Source organism: Ammospiza caudacuta, chromosome 6 (genome assembly GCF_027887145.1).
Source record: "Ammospiza caudacuta isolate bAmmCau1 chromosome 6, bAmmCau1.pri, whole genome shotgun sequence".
Lineage (NCBI taxonomy): Eukaryota > Metazoa > Chordata > Aves > Passeriformes > Passerellidae > Ammospiza > Ammospiza caudacuta.
Window position 1 is genome coordinate 41,111,257 of NC_080598.1, and position 17,585 is coordinate 41,128,841.

The 17,585-nt window shown below is 35.3% G+C and overlaps 1 protein-coding gene across 3 annotated transcripts in view; it reads right to left on the reverse strand.

Moving 5' to 3' along the window:
- Positions 1-17,585, reverse strand: part of RALGAPA1 (Ral GTPase activating protein catalytic subunit alpha 1) — a 129,697-nt gene that overhangs the window by 67,618 nt on the left and 44,494 nt on the right. For 2 of the 3 annotated variants that reach the window (XM_058807876.1, XM_058807875.1), the window contains 10 exons: positions 16,213-16,380; positions 12,769-12,893; positions 10,456-10,672; positions 9,150-9,326; positions 5,762-5,914; positions 4,073-4,266; positions 3,849-3,947; positions 3,593-3,748; positions 2,016-2,144; positions 895-1,020 (listed from right to left, as the gene is read on the reverse strand). In XM_058807876.1, the coding sequence (XP_058663859.1) occupies positions 895-1,020; positions 2,016-2,144; positions 3,593-3,748; positions 3,849-3,947; positions 4,073-4,266; positions 5,762-5,914; positions 9,150-9,326; positions 10,456-10,672; positions 12,769-12,893; positions 16,213-16,380 (1,544 nt within the window). Of the gene's footprint in view, positions 1-894; positions 1,021-2,015; positions 2,145-3,592; positions 3,749-3,848; positions 3,948-4,072; positions 4,267-5,761; positions 5,915-9,149; positions 9,327-10,455; positions 10,673-12,768; positions 12,894-14,823; positions 16,381-17,585 lie in introns of all 3 variants that reach the window. The other variant, XM_058807874.1, reaches the window with a different exon arrangement.

Below are 17,585 nucleotides of genomic sequence, written 5' to 3' on the forward strand. Positions count from 1 at the left end.
TGCTAAAGGGTACGACAGAATCTTTTACATTAAGGTTTAAACAAGCACTTTCAAAAAATTTAATTGATTTAAAAAATATTTTCAACTAGGCACTAGATTAAGTGCCTACAGTGCCTTAAGAATGCTGTCAAGAAGAACTTTGACTCAATGACAGTGAAAAGTCCCTAAAGCTGTAGGCTGCCCTTAATATAACCCATGTAAACAACCATTCTACATTAGAAATGAGAAAGAAGGAATTCAAAATCAGTCTCCAAAGGGGAGCAAGGTATAAAGCAGCTCTCAAGTCATGATTTCTCCTCAAATTGAAAAAGTTTGGAAAACTTAAGGGGAGCCTTTCTTAGACACACAAATTGTGCCTTGTGCAGTTTCAGTATACTGTCATACTGCCTGACTGTGTCATGACAGACAAGGTAACGACTCCACTAATATTTGCATTTTGAAGACAAAACACACTGCTGTACAGAACACACTGCTGTGCAGAAATTTTTTAAAGTCTCTAGGAATACAGGTAGATTTCACCAGTTGTGAAATAAATATAATTGTCCTAATAAATTAAATAATTAATCTTAAACCTCTCAATCTTGTCTCAGCTAATTAAATCTGTGATACCTGCAAATCACCCTAGTGAGAGAAGGCTTGAAAGGGTGAGATAATGTATAATTTCCTTCTACAAACATAAGAAAACACTTTATTATTAAGTTAATAGCAATTATAATGTATGTTTAGAAGTATAAAGTTTGACAACACCTTAAAGGATCTTGAGTCTTATGATCTATTTGAAATTACTTTCAAAAAATTCTAGGATCTTAAAATCTTAATATTGTCTGCTAAAGCACAATATTAGGCATGCATTTGTTTAATAGAATACTAGCCAAATATTTTTAAAATTCCTACCTTAACATCTGTAAAATGAGACACAGCAATGTCAGGAATATTTGGGTGAAGAGCTGGTAGTTCACGATATAAATTGGGAAAACAGACTAGAGATCCTAAAAGAACTTGTGCTTCAACTCTTGGTGCCTGAAAAAAAAAGGGGGGGGGGGGGAGAAATATATATTCTTACTGCAATCAGAAAGCTGACATTTTTAGCTTCCTTAAAAGAGAATGATGGCTGAAATTGTATATAGCCATTTCCTTTCTCCTGGAAATTCTGAGCTCCTGCAAAGCTGAATAAACAGAGACCTCAGCTCCTTGGATTTTTACTCTTGCACACCCCTGCCCTCGTTTTCCAAGACAGTAAAAAGGAGGCAGAAGGATTGTTAGGATTACAGACAAATGACTGAGCTGCTAACTGGGCTCAGGTCCTAGGTTCAGCTAATTGACCAGGATGTGGAAAACTACTAAAAGTGACATGAGGCATTGCTGAACAAGAAAGGCTACAGTGTAAGAAGCTGACAGAGGCTTCAGATAAGTACCTTGAGGGAGACTGGATTTTGTAACTGGTTAGAGAGGGATTGATGGGAGAAAAAGTCAAATTTCACAGAGAGTTGGAGAAGACTATGGGGGATTTGAGAGAGTACAGTGTGCACAGCCAACAGCACCTAGGTTATCACATAGTATTACTATATAAGGCTGAACTTGCCTGAGTAACAAAATCAGAAGTGTGCAAAAAAATCCAAATATTGCAAACACTAGCACATTTGAGTTCTCAAGCCTGATCATAACAGTCATTTCATAGCAGAGATATGGGGAAATAAGTACATTTTAAAAATGAAATAATGGTAAAAATAGACATTTACTTTAAAACATCTTCAAGCACAGAAAAATGGCAGTCACAATTTTTGTAACTTTAAAATAAGATTCTCTGCTTCAACAGTAATTTTTGCATTCCTCACATATTTTCTGAGAGGCATGTGTAGTGCTCTGGAATAAATCATTAACATTATCTGTATTTGATAAACACTACATTGAATTCTGGGATCAATTTACCACCCTAGTCAAAGAAAAATATACTGCTCAGTATTCTCTCAAATTCTTTGTCACCCGTAAATGAGAATTAACTGATGAATACTTACATTGAGGAAAGAAGAAGCAGCCACTCTTCCTGCTGCTACAATGAAATCCATAATAAGCATGGTAGCACCAGGCAAACCAAGTGAAAAGAACTGAGGAGAGCAGTGCTTGATGATTGTATTGACAATATCCTCGCAGAAGGAAAAGGGAAAAAAGGAAGAGTATCAACACGAATCAAATGAAAAATGAAAGAAAAAAGGTAGGTATTTATCAAAAGTAGAAAGTAAAAATGTGAGAAAGAAAACTCATTGTGGCCAGTAGGACACTCATTAATGAGAGAAGAGTAGCACAAAAAGATAAAATCCTTAAGTATACTCATATTAATGTAAGTAAACTTGGTATACTTTATAGATCAATTTAAGCTCGGATAACAGTTCATCTATTCATTTACAGTCAGCTTTTAAGAGTTCTGTAACTGATTAACCATTCATTTGAATAGGTATAGAAAAGATATAGAAAGATAACCAGCTATTATACCTTAACAACTGCTTAATCCTCTCCATCAAGTATTGCCTGACTGTAACTTTAAAAAAGGTATTTAAAGGTATTTTAAAAACCTCTTGCATATACCCATATGGAAGCAAAATTTGAAGGAAGATAATAAAGTGTTTTGTAGCATTTTCGGTATGTAGTTAATCAGCACAGCATATTATGTTCTTGTAGACTTAGTGAGGCACTTTCAAAAATCATTGTACATGTTGCAATTTTTTTCAAAACTACTTGGAAAAAAGTATAAAATGCTTTAATTGTAAAAAAAAATCCCAAGTCTACAGATAGACACCCCTCCCCCTTTCTCTTTTGAATAATTCTCTACTCGTAGTAATATCCAACTAAATAGCAGCATGTCATAGGAGGATCTTCAATGCAGCAAGAAAAGCAGCATTAATGGTTGTTACAGAACAGAAACTGGAGGTCTGTCCTATCCATAGTCATCTGTGGAATAATTTTGGACTAATTCTATCCTTCCCAGTTAAAGAAAACAGGGTTGTTTGAACCTTTGGTCTGCCCATGCCTATAATCATTCCTCAAAAATGTTCACAAACCCAAATTTTTTACACTTCTGTAAATGTTTAAAAAGTATTTAAGTCATATAATATTTTCAGACTTCTTAATATCAAAACCTATAAAAAAGGTCTACTCCCACTGATTAGATACACTCAGTACATCTCAGTTTGCTGGCTCCTATACTTGCTGTAGAAACAAAGTCCTCCAATGTAGTGAGCACAATTTACTAGCTAAATTGTTGCATCAGGGAGCAAGTAAGAAGAACAGTAGACTTTAGAGAGATCTGCTTCCTTCTCTTTCTTGCATACTTCAATCTGTAACATACAATCAATAAAAAATGAGAGAGTATCTTTTCTGCCCTCATATTTGCTTGAAATGGACTACAAAAAAAGCATTTCTGAATACAACCAAGAACATGAGGATCATTTATCAAAGTTTTCTTTTTCGAAAAAATATCAGTCACAGCACTAATTTCCAAAACAAAGTTAAATTACTCAGATGAAAATACACTGAGTAATTTTGAGAAGAGTCAGTCATAACATTTATATTATTTTGAATTTCATAATGAACTTACTTGATCAACATGAAGAAGTCCACAGTGCATGATATTGTAGAAATGAGTTAAAAAATCCCTGTTTGGAGAAACATCTTGTCTTCGTTTCATTGTCTTACAAATAAGCTTATAAGCATGTAGCTTTCCTTGTTTGTATTTATCAGTCAGCATTGTTGCCTACAGTTTTAGAACAATATTTATTATTCATAAATTAAAAAATTACATTAAACACTCTTCTACATTTATTTCTGTTTCACAGTTTATTGCTCAAATTTACCTTGAAGAGCCATGGTGTTAGAATTCTCAGTGGTGGAATTAAAACTGGGGGAGATGGTGAAGTTAGGTTGTCTGTTGAAATACCAAGATTGTCTCTTATCTGCAATTATTAAAAACAAAACAAAAAGAGAATTATTTCAGGGACATATATAAGGTGTTATTTTTTTCTCTTTGAAAATCCTACCCAAACAGGTCGGGTTGTTGAAAACAGTTCAGTTCTTTTACCTTGGCCAGATTCTGCCACAGTTCACACAGATAATCAAAAACCTGGGCATGAATCTCTGGATCCATTATGCAGTTGACATCTCCCAGAATTCCTAGCATCCTCCTCCACATCACAGTAGCAACATCTGCGTGCCATCCTGTAAGTGTTCCCCCAGCCATCACACTGCAACATTCTGAGGGGAATTCACTAGTTTCTGTATTGGAAGGAAAAAAGTATAGTGAGATCTACCTCTCCAGAAAAGTTCTGATACAACTATCAAACACACACTCCTCATAAAATGGAATGATCAGGCTTTCAGAATAAGCTATTTTTTACCCAGTCAGCCACCTCAACTGTGTATGTTAAGCTTTGTCTGTTATAAACTCTGTAGAGGAAGAACTGTCCTATTTCTTACACTCTTTCATGAAATAACCTTTAAGGTCACTGCTGGAGCTCTAATACAGATCTGACAGACCTAGTAAGGCCACTCCTCTTGTAAGTATTTTCTTACATTCCTTGAAGTCAATGAATCTCCAGAACCCCACCTGGCTGCTTTCAAGAAAAATTATCTTTCATCTTTACATTTATCCTAATAATATATAAAGACTATTTATTTCAGAAACTACTAGGAAAGCATGTTATTGCAAGTCAAAGAGAAAAGTGACTAAACTTGTCTCTAGCTATTGTCCTTTAAACAGTTAATTTGCATGAGTGGAGAGGCAACATTCATAAACTCAGCACCACAGTCTTAACACACACCTAGCTCTTTCCACACACCAGTGCTATATGAAAAAACATTCTTTTTTAGGTGGAAGATGATTTATCTAGACTGTCCATATAAAGAAACCCTCAGTAGATTATGATGGCTCAAGTCTACTCAGGCCACGCTTAGCTACCTAAACAGCCACAAAATACTAGATAATGAGCCAGCTTGAGAGCAGCAGGCATTCAGAATCTTCTTTCCAGCCCCTCAGGTGGATAATTCATTGGGATCTTCTGAAAATCTTGTAGCCCCCACAGGCATACCAAATCAAAATTAAATCTGAATTCAGCCTAATCACATAGACTCTTCTTTTGAACTTCTGGGTCACTGTGGTAGAGACGCTATTGGTTTCTAGGCTGTAGATTTTGAAGTACAATGCAAAATGATCTTTCTGTCCATTAGTAGGCTACTTAAAGAAAGAGGGTCTGAAATACATAGCAGACACTCTTTTGTTTCCATAAGACCAAATGCGGGAGAAATATTCACATTACATTTCAAAGAAAATGTATCTCAGAATTCCACAGCTAAGATAGCTGACATAATTACAAATTGGTTTAGATATGAAAGGGAAATGAACTAAACTTGTAAGGAAAAATGATAAGATTATAAAATTATGTCTTATTATTTGTACATCAATGATAAAACAGTCCATGGCTTGGCCACATGCTAGATTAAGCTGCCACAATTCTCAGCAACTAAAAGAACAATTTTAATATGTGGACTATTAATCCACCACCAAAAATTCCAATGAAATGCAGGTTAAAATGCAAAAGGTTTTTGTTTACTTTTAAAAGCAATCACTGTAATTAAATATTTTTGAAGTGTAGATGAAATAGCCTTGTACAGGACTGTTTACAACTCATGTGATATCAGCTACTTCACTACATTGCATTAGAAAGAAAAAAGAAAGAAAGAACAAGTTTGTATTTTCTATTCCAGATATTGCCTAGGTCATCTGGCGTCTGTAAAACAGAGTGGTGGAGCTTCTCATCCAGCTGCAGATCCTTCTGCTCAATATGATCTGCATGCAGAGTGGCAGGAGAGGGTGTCTGTGATCGGGATCCAAGAGCAGATTGGATTGGAGAAGCACTTTCAGAGCCTGCAAATGTAATTTTTAACAGTTACCTTAAAAGCCTTTTCTATTTTCTTGAGCTATGAAATGTTGTCTAAATACAGCATTAACAGAAAACTGAGCTGCTTTTATGTATCAAATTGGGTCAAGAAAAGATCTAAAACAGTAAGCAGATCTCCCTGTGAGTGGTGTTCTGAAAGAAAATGAACTACATGCAGAAAAACTGAAAGATGAACATCAAAATGAGACAGGTAAGTGGATTAGCAGACCTCTATTTTCGGTCCACATAATTCCACATGTGGTTGTTTTGCAGCACTTTCAATGTTTCGAACCAGCTAAATTTCTCATCACATTTCCCTCACCTGAATTTCTCTCTAGCAGAACGTTTAAGCAAAAATTTTCCTGGAACAAATGTTTTTCCAGGGTGATAAAGCCATGCAAGTTAATATATAAATAAAAAATCAGTAACTGATAATCTTCAGTGTTTATCTACTGATTGAACTGAGAAAATCCATAGGATGGGAAAGTCCTGTATAGATAGAGGGGTGTTATTTCCTGTAAAACAGGAAATAACAAGTATCTGAATGACAGTGCTACAAAGGCATTTTTCTGTGATAAGTCTCTGAGCAACCTCTCTAGACAATTATGTGGTCTCCACTGTGTGATCTCTGGAGAAGGAGTAAGTAGTTGTATTTTTCTTCTGTACTATCTTATGTTTTACATCCTGAATTTGTCTAAAGATCCTTATAAATAGCTGAGTTTAGCCAGAACAGTCACATGACAGACAAAAAGAGAATGAAATATTCACAAAACTTTTCTACACATCAGCACATGTGAAATTAATAGGAAAAGAATTCCTATTAATTTTAATTGTTAGATGAATGTAACAGGGACACAAAAATATTATGTGTAAAGTTCAGTATTAGTGATAAAATGAACTTTAGGGACAGCAGTTGAAAAATAGTCTTTTAAATAGTAATTTTCCCAAATTATCGTGAGCATAATTGAAGAACATTTCTCATTTGAGAGAAGTGTTCTTTCTTATAAACAGAACAAATTGTTTAAAGAACTTGACAGAAAATGTTATCGCTGTTGTCAGAATAGAAATTGCAGAAAACAATCTTTATTATGCTGTTAATCTGCAAAGGTCTCTATCTCCTTTAAATGGCTAAGACAATGAAGCTTTTACTATCAATTTCAATCAAAACCTCTATGCAGGATAGAGGGACACTACTGCTTCCCACACAGACTGCTGTCTTGTGCGACTTGCTACTGACCAACAGTTTTCCACATGCTTACAAAGATAAACTAAAATACACCCTTCAAAGATGTTCAAAGAAGTATTTTCTTACTTCATTTCCATCCTGCTCATTAGCTGGGGACAGATGAAAGCAGTTCAGAAAAGGAGCAAGAAAAAGTCATGAGGATGAGAGAAATAGAGTGAGAGTGGGATAGAGAGGGAAAGAAAGTGAATGAGATGGAAAGAGCAGGCAGGAAGGCAGGGAGCAGAGGAAAGAGGGAAAGAGATCTTCACATGATGGAAGAGAATGGACAGAAACAATTATGGAAAATTTGCAGAACTACAGGAGTCTGTCATTAAAAGATACTCCAGCATACGCGGATCCAACCTTGACTGAGACTTCCACAGGTACAACTTGTTCTAGGACTAGTAAACAGCAGACAATAGTCACATTTATCATTTACTTAGAATATGATGTAATGCCCATATATCAAAACCAAATTATCCTTCCAAAACCCTTCAGATTTAGGAAGAATAGTTTTCTGATCAGCAGAACCACTGAAAAGTTGTTTATCATAAGTGTGTTTTGAGATTGAGTTTCTGCATTGATTTGCTGGCATCTAATATAGTGAAATTCACATTGCAGCTTCCATCATGAGAGTCTGCATACATGCAATTTTCACTAGATAACTGCCTATCTTTCATAAAACATCAAAGAAAATAACATCCTTTTGTTTTCTTATATGTCAATTTAGCAAAAATTAGACAATAGGCTGCCATATTGTTGAGTGCATGGAACAATCAGATAGACGAAACAATCGCACAAGTATTGTTTCCTCAGGAAACCCAACCTCTCTAAAACAGTGGTTCAAGCAAGAAGAGTTAACCACAGAATCTCTCAATAGACAACTCAGTCACTAATTGCAATCTTCTCAATTCAATTATAGTGCACACTTGGACAAAAATATCAAACAGTAATGAAGTTATTAACATATAAAAACATACAAACAAACAGAAAAAGAACAGATCTACAGCAAGGACTTTCAACAAGCACACAGCAAATAGAAAAATTAAGAGAACACAAGTCAAGCTGAACACTGTGGAACAAGCTGAACAACAATGTCCATGAAAGCTAATACCATTAGCAGAAGGCCACTTTTAAAAAGTTATGGCAGAGGAAGTAAAGATGTCTTTCCATATCTCTGAAAATGCAGAGTTTGATTTCTAACAGAGAACAAGACACAATATGTAGGTATAAGCTTTCATAGAAATATAGATAACTGTTGCAACTTGTTGCTTGTTACAACTAGGGTTGTAACAGGAATGGTAGCATATAACAGCTATGAAAGAAGGAGTATGAAAATGACTATGGGCATCTTTACTCCTCATGTACAAAATCTGGTAAGAGATCATTCTTTCAGATCATCCTCATAGAGAAGCATTCTCTCTTTCACACAGGAGTCTATTCAATTTTGGTTAACTGCATCACTTTTCAGTTATACAAATGCAAAGTGATGTTACATGGCCAAATAAGTAACATTTTGCATAATAAAACCTCTCAGTTTCACAACATAAAGAGTTTCACAATATAAAGAGATATTAGGACGGATGCATATAAAAGAATCCCAAGATACTTCAATATGATACACTGGTTTGAAGGAGCACTGCGAAAATCTTCCAAAGCAAAAACAATTCATGAAATTAATTATTTAACTACCAGTAATAGAAGGACATTTGTAAGAGATCTAGCATACATTATGATGTAAGAGTTTCTCCTTGGTAATTGTATAGATTTTCTCATGAAGGGTTAAAATACATTTAGGACCATGGATAACTAAGTCAGACAAAGGTGTTCCACTTATGTTATTTCACATATTACTTTTCAATAGCAATCAAAAATAATTGAAATAAGGGAATAATCTTAAATAGAATATAGATTCTTGGCAGAAGCTGGAAGATGCATTCTTCAGGATGGGTGAAAAATTTCTGAAATAAATACTTTTTTTTAAAAATCTACTTTACCAGTAATAGTTGCAGCTTCAGCAGACAATGGTTGCTGATTGAGACTACTTGTTTCTGAATCTATGTGGAGTGTAGTTAGACTGGCCACTTCTTGTTCCTCAGCACTTTGTTGCTGTCCTGAAATTGCATCAACGTCAGTAGAAGCTGGCGTCCCTGCCTCAGTGCCAAAGCTGAAATCTGTATGAGAAAAGCACTGCATTAACTTACAGCATAAAAATACCACTAATATGAAAAAACCCCAGAGGCCCAGGACTGCCAAACTAAACAGAAACCTTGAATATGCATCTTCTAGGCTACTAGCACCCTGTTGCAAAATTTAAATAAAATACAACAGCAGAAAGTATTGACTATTATGAATATTCTCCTTCCTGTCATAAATCCATGACTTGATGTCTGCAGAAGACATTCTTGTTGAACATCTGTATTCTGCTTAGTTGTTGTAAGTGCATCTACATCTGAATAACACAAAAATAATGTAATCATACATTAAGGAATTTATTTGTAAAATTTACAAACTGAAAGAAATATTCAAGTTTGTTGTGAAAGCACTACCTTCAAACTAAAAAGTTTACAGCAAATGACACAAACAAATGTTATCCTCAACATTAATGAAAAAACTGTCAGGCCAAAATGTAGGTTCAAATGCCATGACTATTTGCATAATGGAGAAATATATAAAAATTGTAATTTCTTCCAAAAATTCTACTATGTAAATATTATTTTTATCTTATATAACACATGATGTCATAATTCCTAGTGGCCATAATGACCCCTTCCGTTAAACAAGAGTGGGAATAGATAAATAAAATTAATAAAAAGCATTATGTTATTAAACAAAGCACACTGATTTTAACAAAGCACACTAATTGTACCATGATATTACACTTAATATCTTGATTAATCTACAGCTACATAAAGACCACTGTAAAAATATCTTAAGCCTTTCTTCAACTTTTATGTAATCACTTCCAAAAGAATTAAAATAATTTCCAAGATAAATAAGCTTTAATTTTTATATTTTGTGCAAAACAGATAGATACGCTCCACAGAGATGACAATATTTCTTTCTAACTTCTGTTCAATTATGTTCTCCTCTTTGCATAGTAGTACTCCAGTGCTCTTTTGTTTTGAGCCTCTTGTAAGAACCCTCCTTGTTCCATTAACTTGCTAATGATTTCAATGGAAAACCAAAATAATCTCTCTCGACAGAAAACTGCTGGGGAAAAAAATAAAACAACAGATGAAACAAAGGAAATTTGCACTACATTAACCAAAAGTGCTATTACTTTTGGAAAAATGTACTTGCTTTCAAATTTGCGGCTCTCATACTGGAAGGCACTGAAGGAGTCGGAGTGGCTGTCGGAGCTGATGAGGTCGCTGCTGCCCGCGCTGGCAGGCGACGTCCACTCGGAAGGCACGCCTGGGTCATCCACGGGACGCATTTGGTTCTGCTTGTTCAATATATCAGGAAGGTCCTTAGGAACTTCCAGGCTGCCAGGGCTGCTTCCTCTTCTTGTCACATTCTAAACATTGAAGATACATAAATTATCTTGCAAACTTGGATGGCTTATTTACATAAAATGGAAAAAGCAATCCCACGTTTGGTGAAATCAGAATGTAACAAACAGTTCTTAAGTACCTAAACCAGAAATTGCCATCATTCTAAATACCAAGACTTTTCAAACCCTCAAATGAGAACCCATGCAGTCACAGAATTTCATAAATACAAATTTTATTTGCACAGTGAATTTTTGGATGCACATTGTAAAAGTCTAGGACTTAGAGTAGCATGGACTACATGGTAGGTAAGACGTGAGAGAGATAAATAGTTAAAAAGTATATTACATCTAAATAACTTGAAAAACTTGTTAACCTTGGTTTCAGACCCAATGGCCTATAGGCCACCATACTATAATCAAAAACTTAATTTATAGAAGGAGCAAATTAATTGACTAATTAATGCATTGATCTTCTTATGATTAAAACACTACTTCAGTACTGGTTTGGAACACAAAGGACCACACATAACAAGTAAGGCATGCAAATTTGCTCATTTTTAAGTAAGGTGGTGGTCTATTTGAAGTCTTTCTTTAAGGCTTTTGTTTCCACAGAGGGCACTGTTTGCTTGAGAGGGAAGAGATATCAAAGTAGAAATGCCATTTTATGAAACGCCTTGAAATGTGTATGCATTATGAGACTAAAGATGCCTCCCTTTTATATCAGGCCCAGTCAGTTCTGCGTTCTTTTACTACTCTACTACTAATTTCAGACTAATGAGCTTTTCATGATATGGTTTTAGTATTCAATAGATAAAGCAATCTAAAACTAACCTTAGTAAGTTGGTACTGTTTTAAGGAGGCATGTCTGTTGTGTGCTAATTGAAAAAAATGAGCAGTAGTTGTGGTAGTCTCCGTATTTACTCAAACTTTCTCTCAGCTCTTTTCTGCTACCTGAGGAAAGTATCAATTCTCCAAAAAAAGAGTAATCTCTCCCTTTCTCTCTTCTGGAACCAGTTGTGATGATTTCCTGTTTATTAATTTTCAGACTAAGTTACGTTTTTGTAGACTACAAGTTAGCATTTTGTTGTGTAACTCAAGCCTTACTAACAAGAATACTTTGTGCCAACAATCAAGTTTCATAAACATGTGTTCATTACAAAAGAGAAAAAAAGGACACATATGGACAAACTCTGTAGATCCTTTCTTGCCATTTATAAAATATGATGATAAATAAACAATTTTAATAACTTTGAAGAATCTTCTTCTGTCCCTTATTATCACCAACTTCTCTAATGACAATTTTCTATAGGAGTATGTCTTACAGAAGCATGTCTTCAAATCACCTTGAAAACTTTAAAGCAAAAGGAACTAAATAATTTTGAAACACTATCTTTAAATTGTTACCCATTCTGTTCTTAATTTGCAACTTTTTTTAGTATTTTCCCTTTTGTTACTACTTAATAATCACTTATCTCTTCAAATCAGTTGTAAGCATTCAACAGTAACCAGAAATTCTTAATTTTAAATTGATTTAAACTTCAGATTATGAATGCCATTCCAAACAACATGATGCTTTTGGAAAAGTATAAGAAGAAGGCAAATGGAAAGTTGTTTTTATTAGAAGAGCACTATTTATGAGAAATTTTTCAATACTTGGAAGTGAAATTTAAAAAAAGGAAAAAAATATATATTCACATAGTTTTGTAGTCTGTTGCACTGACTACGCCTGTAGAGAACAGTACTGAACTACAGCATGTTACTTAATTACATACCATGCTGCAGGACAGCAAATGTACATTTAAACTAGTATTCTGAAAGTGTCCATGTACAGGCAGGCATCTTTGCAGGTGCAATTAAGGCTGTTTAATACAATGAGACTATTCATCTGACAGTGACTTCTGCATTGCTTCCATGATGAAGATTTAATAGATATGAAAACACAAATTCTATAAAATGGCAAGAATCTATGCCAAAGGCAAGAAATAATTAAGCAATATTCTTAATTCTGATTCATCAGAGCCACAGAAATACATTTCAGTGAACTGATTTATCATGTCATTGACAAGTTCACACATACACGGAGACTTAAGTATTGAAGTGTAGCAAGTTTAAAGGCTTACCAGTGCATTACCACTGCGGAGTCTCTCAGCTATAAATTCGTCCATGAGGTCAGGAACATTTGTATTGCTACTGCCAATATCACTATCAATAGGGTGCAGCTTTTGACTCATGTCCTCTCTATTAGCTAAAAGCAAATGAACAAGCATTTATACTAAACAGCACACCAAGACATTTTCAAAACAAAATGTAACAAATGAAAAAACCTGCTGGTTAACAGAAATTTAAAAATCAAAATTGCCAAACATGCATTTTAAGAATGTTCCTCTTTTAAAGCAGATTCTACTCTCAGAATTAGTAAGGCTTCTTCTTCCCACTAAGCAGGGGTTAGTTGATTTCCAATTCCACCTTTAAGAGCAGGAAGCTTATAGGTAAGCACTACTCGAAGTTGTTAATGCTTGTTTTAAGGATAAAGCATATGTTCTTCCTCCATATCACAAGTAAGTAACAAATTCTAAAAAAATTATGTGATTTCTTCAAGCTCCTTCTTCATTGCATTCCTAATGAAAAGCAATGTAGTGGAAAAAAGTAAACTAGGTTGTAATACATACAAAAGACAAATGGCAATGTGGCACTGTATACAGTTAGTATGAATAGTGCAAACAAAATGTTACACAATATAATTACATGCTGGTGCATGGAATGAAACTTCTAACTCTACATGATCAATGGTTATGAGCAATTAATGAAGTTCACTCCTTTATCAGTGTTATATTTTTTGATATAACTATACTGTTCATATTTAGTGTGGCTGTTACACCTGACTTTATGATACTAGCCTTTAAAATCTTGAAGTTATTCCAGTTCATGTTCTCTTTATACAAATTTTTCCCTCAGTGTCATTTTTCATGAGACCACAGTGCAGTTTATTCTAACAATAAGTTTCTGTTAAATGTTGGATTTTAAATAACAGGTACTTCTAAAATTGATGCTTCCTAAATATGTCTGGTTCAGAAGTCTAATTTCTGAAGAGCAGCAAATCATTTTTGTGAGACCTGTGACAGTACCACTCTCAGGTGCTGTGCTTACAGAGACTGCCCTCAGGTGGCATTAACATCTTGATGCAGGATGCATTGCAGAATCCTCTGTTAATCATGCCAGCATAACAATGGGGAAAAAAGAAAACCTGCATTACTGCTGAAAGTTAATTTATTGATCATTTACGGTTATGTGCACTAAGACAATGTATATTAGAGTCACAGCCTTCTTTTTTTGATCAGTCCACAGAGGTCTCGTAGTTAGCAGGCGAAAGACCATCACAAGACCTTCACGAACATCCAAGATTCCAAGAAAAAAAGAAAGTAATGGAAGATGTTGCCAAGATTTAATTGCAGCCATTTGGATGAATGAATATAGGAAGGCCTATGACATGTTTTGAAACAGACTCAAACAAAACCTTATGATTAGATTCAGAGAACTGTTGTAATGAAATCATTCCAGTAACAGCAGATTGCTATTTTGGACTATTTTTAAAAAACTATCTAAAATTACTTCGAAATGTAAATTTGAGGGGCTCTTTTTTGGCTTTGTTTTGGAGGAGGAAAAGGAGGAAGAGGATGAGGAGGAAGAAGAAAACACACTAAATGAACCAGAAATTAGTTCAACCTAGTTGGTTGGGAGCCAGGTCCTTCTGGCAAAAAAAGTACACTCAGAGTGGAATAACACATTCTGATAAAATATGCATTGCCAATCCTTCAGTAGGCTTAATTTGAAGGCTCTGCAATGTAGATAAAAATTCAGAAGTCTCAAGGCTTAATCCTTTATTAGGTCATTTACTGTCTCTTCCTCTTCCCTAATCTGATGATCTTCAGCAGAAAAGAGGTTCAACTAAATATTTTAAATAATTAACTAAAAAGAAAAATTAGTAATTTAAAGTATGTAAATGTAACTTATGCTGGGAGAAAAATCAGCTGGCTATAGGCGCATGCATAACCAAACAGGGAAAGCAGTGATCATCCCAAAGCCTTTTGATTGCTTATCAGAGCTTGCTTCAGTTGCATTAAGCCAAACTGGTACTGCCTTTCTCCTTTTGCGCTCTGCACACTGTTAGTGCTCACCTGCAGCTTTCCTTCCAAAATAGCCCATTACATGACTGTACAGATCCCTCAGTGGAGCCTCTGCTGGCATTCTGTTCTGCCTCTGTGGGGAAACATTTGCCTTCGGCTTCGAAAGAGCATGTACAACAGTTTTATAAACACCACCCAGGGAGCCCTGCTGTTGTGCCGACTCCTGACCTGGTGCTCTAAAGGCACTACGACCTTGGAACTGACTAACGGCAAGACCTTCTTTCTGCAAAACAGCTGCTTGAGTTTCTGCAGATTCCTTAACTTGCTTGCTGCCAGCTGAAGCAGTATTGACTGCATCTAGATGCCTATATATTCCAGGTCTAACCAGCTCTGTTGCAGCTGATGAGCTACTGCTTGCACTGGTATTGCTGTTGCTGCTACCACTACTGCTACTACTGAAGCCACCAAGTTTACGAAGTCTTGCTTTCCAAGCAGCCTCTTTGTTCTCAAGAGGATTGTAAAACTGAACCGATTCTGTAGATGGCCTAAAAGTAACATGAACGCTGTTTCTTTTTTTAGTTGTTATTTTCATGATTTTGGCCCTATGAGTTACAGTTTCAGATATACTTCTTTTAGCTGGTGCCAGTTTGCTTGTGCCTGTGATGTGAGGCAATTCTTTAGTAAGAATTTTCTTTGCATGGACAATACGCGAGTTGGTCGCTTTTTCATTACACGGGGCACTTTTATGCTTTTCAGCTACCGGTGCTTCCACAACTAAATCTACATCAGTTTCAGCGGCTGCTTGCCTGTACAGATATCTCTTCCCTTCTTTGCTGCTAGGACTACTTGACCCATGATCAAACACACTTTCATATTGTTTATCAACATCTAACTGTCTGGCTTTATTGAGTGCTTGATTTCTTGTAAAAAAGTCTACTTGAGTAGGGGCAATATTACTTATAAAGCCACTTGGGTTTTGTTCTAGTAGCAGCTCTGTGTTATTGGCTCTTTCTGCAACAGTGTTGCTAGTTGTGCATTGAGCAGTTTGATCTCTATTTTCTAATCCGTCCAGTGGTAATCTATCGTTCCTACTTACTGACGTATCAACTTCATGAGCAGAAGTCTCAGATTTATCTATCTCAAAGTTACCGCAAAGTTCTTCTTTTTCTTTAATAAGATATTCTCTCAGAGAGGAAAGGAGATCATCTTCACCTTCAAGGTCAACATACTGGCTTTGTTCAAAGGCAGTGTTTGCAAATTCTACCGGCCCTATTAAATGACAAAGATGGTCATAAATACTATCCCCAACTTCCAAGGAGGACTCTCTGCTATTTGTATCAGTGATATGGCTTTCAGTGGATCTATGTATTGAAGAGGTCTCAGTGGAATTCTGTAAGCTTGGAGCATGATGGGATGAACTGTCAATGACAGGAACTGCACCTTTGGCTCGTTCAACTGCAAATGGTTCCAGGATGTCAGAGGTGCTGCTGCTTCGTGGCAGAGGCTGTTCTTCATTCAATGCACCAAAAACTTCACTTGGAGCATCCTCACTCTGAGAAAAATGTCTTACTCGAGGTGGACGTGGAAGAATTTGAGCATCATCAATGTCTGTAGGAAAAAAGTATATGTAACATGCACAAAAATTTACATATAGAGACAATATATATTTACCACTACATCCTAATGATGTGACTTTAAAAGCCAGAAAAAATCAGAACCTTGTTTTCTTAGGTACAACACAAACACTTTTTCCAATACTAGAGTGTTAAAAACGCACGGACATAATATCCAGTACAGAATGTAATATAAATGAGTTAGACCATCAGAACACAGTTTTAAATGTTAACATGCATGAGAACAAACAGTGAGGTCATGGAACATTTGGAAATACAGTTAAAGCTAGAGCTGTGCCAATAAGTTCAATAATTCAACCAATATTATTCCAGCTAGCTTGTTCAGGAAATGGTTATTGGAATACAAATTAGCTCAACAGCAGTACTCCCTTTGTGGAATTTACATATTCAGAAAATTGGGCAATTCCAAAGATAACAAGGATGTTTTTTGGAAAATTTGTCTGTTGAAGTGGCAAATCATTAATTAAAATATGTATATATGTATATGTGTATATATATAAATTACCGTGATTTCCAAAAGAATACTATAACACAATTATAAGTATTTTGACAGTTTACATCTAAGGACTATAAAGCTTTTAAATTACAAGGAAGAGCTGGCCCTATACAAAAAGGATGACTATACACAACAGAAAATTTAAAGATATACCCTTTTCCCGTAGAAGAATGTTTTGTCTCTCATCTTCAAAATATGAAACTAAATACCTAATGAAGGCTTACCTCCTGCTCTTCTTCCAGTTTCACTCCAGCAATGTAACATTTATGAGTATTGCAGAATTAAGTACTCTGATACCAAAAAACATCCTGCAGCCTCACAACAGCAAACATTAGAGTAAACCCACTTTTGTTTATGAAAATATCAGAATTTGTTATTACCATTTAAATTAGTGATTCCTTGTTTCTGTTGAGACTCTTAATATGTTAGTGTCAGTAAAAATCAGTTGACTGTAATGAAACCTGCAGTTCCAACATGGATCACCTAGGAATTGCACAGAAGTATCTTCAGCTCATTTCATATCATCCACAAAAATAAAGAACCTTCATGCATCTCTTCAGATTTCCTACTATGTTATAGGAATACTATATACTATCAAATTATCACTGTAGGCAAGAGTAAATATCCTCTACAGATGAGTAAACTAACTGCTATCCCTTCCGGTCCTTTTATGAGATAAGTAC